We start from the raw sequence: 5,562 nt of genomic DNA, 5'->3' as shown, positions 1-5,562 counted from the left end.
TACAGTTAACTTTTTAAGAGTTCATAGCAAGATCCTATATATTGCGAACATGCATTTTAATTAAACCTGATTAATATGGTTAATTCATGCCAAGAGAAATTCATAGGAGGGCTACAATGAGATATGCTAATAAATTTTACTGGACAGACCAGCCAAATGCTACTCATGGCTTGGTGCTAAAAGTAAGAATTATCGATTTTGTCAGAACAAATTGCAGGTATGTCTTTGAAGATCAAAGATCTAGTTCTAGAGCTCCCTTGATCATTTAGGAAAATAATTTGATATGTGATCATGCAGAAGCAAAAAATGCATATAGATGTTGACAGAAGCAAATACTAGCACGTCAAGCAAGCAGAACTGGTGATCATATACGGGCATAGGTTACATTATTATTTGAGTGACACTTGGTAAACTGGAAAAGAACCGTCATTGTGCTCTTAAAGAGGAACATTTGAAACACGTCCATATTTGACAGAAGAGAGAGAGCATCCTAGTGATCACTATATTACATTTTATTGGTGATTCCTGAGATGGCCATCTGAATTACTTTCATAATTCTGCCGACAATTCATGTGCATTCAACTAATATTTATTGTCAGCCTGACCCTTCTCCTTGAAAGTCATATGAACTCTTGCGACGGCGTTCATTATGTCCAAGCAAACGTCTGCGGCAACTCCTTTTAGTGTCATCAAACTCGAGTAGCTCATGGAACCTGCAGAGAATGCCAAATTATCTTGGCTAATTAGCTATAACAAAATACCCTTTTCCACTTTCCTAGTAGTGTCAGTTTTATTATCTGATCAAGTGCTATATTGATACCCTAGCTCTTCTTGATCAATTATAAACTTTTGGTGTTTTCCAGTGTTAAGAAATCAACAGGACACCAAAATATCATCACATCCCCTATAGAGATCTTCTCAGAACAAGTAATTATGGATTAGTGGAATATTAACATTTATCGGTAATACCAATGAACCAAAATTTGTTTGGTTCATTTATCACATCCAAAGTGTTAATGATATTAGATTCTCTTAGAAAATAGTCTGCACTTTTAGGATGTGACAATGACTAAAATCTAGAGTCTAGACAAACACTAGGGACTGGCTTAATGTTATGAATGCTGTTATTTCAGTGGTTGAAAGAAAATTTGTTCAACTAGAATTTAGAACAGAATTAAGTCAATCATATATCTTCTGCCACATTATTTGTTTGGCTTCATTTTGTGAGATCTTTTACCAAAATGTTTTTTCTGCTTAATTAGGGAAACTGTCAACAACGCTTATGATTACAAGCTAGCTTTCTTCATTACGTTCTTGTGCAATTGCATATGTATCTTTCTTGCAAAAAGAGACGTGATTGCTTCATTTTATGGTTTGTAAAGAAAAATCATGTACCTAAAAGTTGATTTGATCGCTTCTTTTGTCGTAATTTATTGTTATTAGCCACCGAAATTTGCTTGCTGATTGCAATATTCCGTCACATGACTTTCTTGTTCTGTTTCTCTATGTTAGCTTAGTAGCCATAGGTTACTTTTGAATAACATTTAACAACACAAAACTTTTACAAACAATTTATATATAAAATTAGAAAATTGATTATACTATTTATAAGAATTAGGTTTCCTAACCTGCTGCATTGCTGACAGAAACGCTGCTGGACTCCAGAAATGAGGACAACTGGAGCCTTAGCATGAAATTCACAAACTTTATGCCTGCGGTGGTATGCCTTGGCAATGCTCATGTTTGCTAGGCAGTCCTGTATTTGGCAGCAAGGTTGCCCTGATCCTCCTCCGGATCCTTTTCTTCCAGAGTAAGTCATTACCCGTTTCTTCTTGTTGTCCTCTTCGGCATCTTCATCTTCCTCGTCTTCCTTCACCACATCTGCCGTCATCCTATCTCTCATGCTCCTCTTCCCTTCAGCCTTGCCGATATCCATATTTTCTCACAGAGGAGCGAGGAGAGTTGGTAACACGTTTATGAAAAATGTTTTTGGCTTGGAAGGAGTTTGAAAAAGAAAAGAATAGTGAGCGAGGACCACACGCTCCATTCTTTTTCATTGGCTGTGAAAATAAATAACTGAAGGTTAGATGCTCACATTTAAGTCTAGCTCACATAGAACATATTTTTAATAAAAATGAATTGAACTTTCACTACTGTATTTAGAGCTCATTGTACAATAAAGTAATAACCCAACTTAAATAACATAGTACAAAAGTCTGTATGTTAAGCATTTAAAGTGACACCCCACCAGTCCATATCACAGTTCTCTTTATGGGAGTGGTTATAGGTGTTGCAGTCATGAACTTGTCACCATTGATCCAATAGTAACACTATAATGAGGACAAGTTTATATGCATAATCTGCCTCAGATGTTTTGACAAACAGGTTTGCCACAACCCCTTTTATACATTCTATCCTTTACTTTTGTTTTCCTCTACACAGCCCACCAAATTTATCAGTTCCAATTAGTCCATACGAAGAATTCGTAATATGTGTTCATAGATAATGTTGGGTGCTACTAGGCCTATAATATTGCAAAACACTAGCTAGTAAGGTGATGTGTTCATAAATTTGGTTTGGTTGACTGTTCGACTTCATATAAAATGTGCAAATTATTTTCTCTGTTGTCCATGTCCAAATTTCTACTCTGAAGATATACCATTTTCTCCTCCCCCTGCCTCGATCTCTATTCTTGCAATATGCATGCCGAACTATAGTTTTATAATTGTTTATCCCTTCACTTGTATATGTAGAATGGATAATTGTTATGGTGAATATAGCAACTCGCAATCACCATAGCATACATCCTTAATTTCATTACCATCAAGATCTTCGATCCATAATCAATCGTAGGACACCGTTTTAAATTGTTTGAACATTCCAAGACTGCCATAGTCACTGATTTTTTTGTCACTTGATAGTATAATTCTACCAGATGACTGGTCCTCCTGTAATTTGATTTGAAAGGAGATAACTCATATGTCCACTTATTAGCAGGAGGGCCCTGCCTCGATTTCGACATGTGTCGCAAGCATGGCTGGAAATCATGTCCTTGCACAAAATTTTCTTCTGCATGATTGTTGTAACACTGTTTGGAATGTGTCCAATTAATAAGCAGCAAATTGGGCACCTAACTTTGTGTGCTTGATTGTACTAGTAAAACTAACCTCTTCCACTAAACAGGGCCACATTATATGCTTATAGCATATTGTTTAGCTTGGTCCCCCTCCCCCTCTCCCCGTCTATGATACCACACTAGTAGTAATGATAAAGAACTTTTTCAGAAAGAAAATGCCAAAGTTGTATAGTGGCTCTACCCTATCTTGTACATCTGCTTCTCTATTATTTTGAAAAACTATGCCAAAGTGTTTTTGTTTTCTTTGTCACCATCAACTTTGAGTTTGGACCATGGCTTGGCTAACATAGATATAGGATAGTAATATTTATATGACAAGTTTAAGACTTTAAATTTCTAACTTTAAAACGTAGTTCAATATATTGCAAGTCAAATTGAAGTTAACTTTATTTACTTCAAATGTGAGTTGGATTAGAAAAAAATGACAAAATTATCTATCACTTTTCTATACATCAAGTTGGCACATCTGTAGATCTGCTAACACTACAGAAGCCAAAGATATGGGAGCTATCGAGCTCCTCCTTGACTCAACAGCTATATTAGCAATGAATCGAGCCAGTAAACATGGAATTACCACACCTCATCTCCTGACTCAGATGTCTAATTATCCGCAAACATAGCATCCATATCACTACCAATCTCAATGGCATCGCAGCAATCAGATTCAATAGCCTCTTTAACTTCAACTGAGCAGCTAAAGAGAGACATTTGCTGCCAAATTCTTTTGCAGCTAGAACACTATAAGATGTTGGAGTCATTGATGTAAATTTTAGTTGGGAAATAAAAGCACTTGGCTTAGGGCGTGTTTGACTACTAGCTTATAAGCTACTTATAGCTTATAAGCTACTTATGGCTTATAAGCTCGTTGTAAGTAGCTTATATACAACTTATTGATGAGTGTTTGTCGACCCAACTTATAAATTGAATTCACAACTTATAAGACTGATAAGTGGAAAGTTGGCAGTGACGTATTTTTTTTCAACTTATTTTCATTTTTTCACTTTTTTCTAAAGTTTTGATTTTAAAATAAAAATTTTAAAATATTTTCTAATTTAAGATTCATGAACTAAGATAATTGTATTTAATAATTATTTATTTTAATTCATTTAAGTAAAAAAACTTCTGACTTATAAGTAAATTTATCCAAACACTTATAGAACTTCTAAGTATTTATCAACTTATCACTTATTTCACACTTAATCATTTTAAGTCATAAGTTACTTATTTTAAGATTTTCTAAATGAACACTTAATCATTTCCAGCCATGTTTTAACATACACGTATATGGTTGAATTAAACATTTTACCTGTTGGGGGTGTTGAGACTGTTTACATTTATCCCCGATTTGCCAATTTAAATTAAAAAAATTAAAAAATTAAAGCGTGTACAATCTCCTTGCATTACTGTGCGAGGTTAGAAAGTTAGACGACATTACTAGATTCAATTGACAGGTCTGCCTAGAAAATAACTGACGTGAAAAAAATAAGTTTGATTTGTTCAGTTTAATTAAAACTAAAAATAGAATTTTGCTCAAGTAAAACGGCCCCGTTCTTTTGTCTTTGAGGTTTTTTGAAAAGTATGATTTTCAAAGTTTTTTTTTTTGTAAAAATATGATTTTGTTTTAAGTTTTAATTTGCTACAATATGATTTTCCAATTTTTTTTTGCAGAAAATACGATTTTGCAACAAGATGTAAACCTCAAATACAACCGATTTTAACCTCAAATGCAATTAAAAAAAAACCAATCATTTTCCAGAAAATGTAAAAAAAGTTGCATATTGGGTTGATTTTGGATTGCATTTTTGCATTTTTATCCATAATATAGTGAAATAGCAAACAGAACTTTGAAAAAAATATACTATTTTTAATAATCTCGATTACTTTTTTTAATTTCTATTACCGTTTTATAATTTATACACGTTAGTTTTACGTGGGAAAAAAGTGGAACACCCAACCTTTTAGGGGTCGTTTGGTTCGTGGGCTGGTATAAGATTGGAATGAGAAATCGGGTTACAGTGGTATGAGTTTGGAATTTGATACCTGATATATCATGTTTGGTTCAAAAATAAAATGAGAATGATACCCTTATCTTGTGTTTGGTTAATAAGCTCGCGGGAAGAAATAAAAGTTGCTCACCACTTAACAAGGATTAAAATAGAGTAAAATATTATGGAGTCCACCTTTTAATTGTAGCTTGATGTATACCAGCTCGCCTACTTTAAATGTGTCGTCCCTGCGCTTAGCATCGGCATTGGCTTTCATACGTTGCTGAGCCTTCAACAAGTTCAAGTGGAGTTCATCCAACATGAAGTCCCTTTCCTGAAGCATCATATCCACAATGTCTACGGGAGATTGCCCCCTGCTCAGTCTTGTGATTAATGGTGGATCACGACCATAAACAATCTTAAATGGGGTAAACTTGGTAG

At 34.4% G+C, this 5,562-nt stretch overlaps 1 protein-coding gene across 1 annotated transcript; it reads right to left on the bottom strand.

The window, feature by feature from the left end:
- Positions 1–343: 343 nt before the first annotated feature.
- LOC141724377 (squamosa promoter-binding protein 1-like) lies at positions 344–2,013 on the bottom strand. The gene is made up of 2 exons (XM_074526502.1): positions 1,629–2,013; positions 344–713 (listed from the first exon to the last, which is right to left on the bottom strand). The coding sequence occupies exons 1-2, from the start codon at positions 1,934–1,936 to the stop codon at positions 596–598; spliced, it is 426 nt and encodes a 141-aa protein (XP_074382603.1). The 5' UTR covers positions 1,937–2,013; the 3' UTR covers positions 344–595.
- Between the last annotated feature and the right edge of the window lie 3,549 nt (positions 2,014–5,562).

Source organism: Apium graveolens, chromosome 5 (genome assembly GCF_009905375.1).
Source record: "Apium graveolens cultivar Ventura chromosome 5, ASM990537v1, whole genome shotgun sequence".
NCBI lineage: Eukaryota > Viridiplantae > Streptophyta > Magnoliopsida > Apiales > Apiaceae > Apium > Apium graveolens.
This window is presented reverse-complemented; position numbering and strand designations above follow the sequence as displayed.

What these genes read in the sequence shown, in the direction of transcription:
- LOC141724377 (XM_074526502.1), bottom strand. Translation starts at nt 1,936, where the DNA reads ATGGATATCGGCAAGGCTGAAGGGAAGAGGAGCATGAGAGATAGGATG. An exon ending in TTCTGTCAGCAATGCAGCAG is followed by an intron (nt 714 to 1,628) that starts GTTAGGAAACCT and finishes CATTCTCTGCAG; the next exon opens with GTTCCATGAGCTACTCGAGT.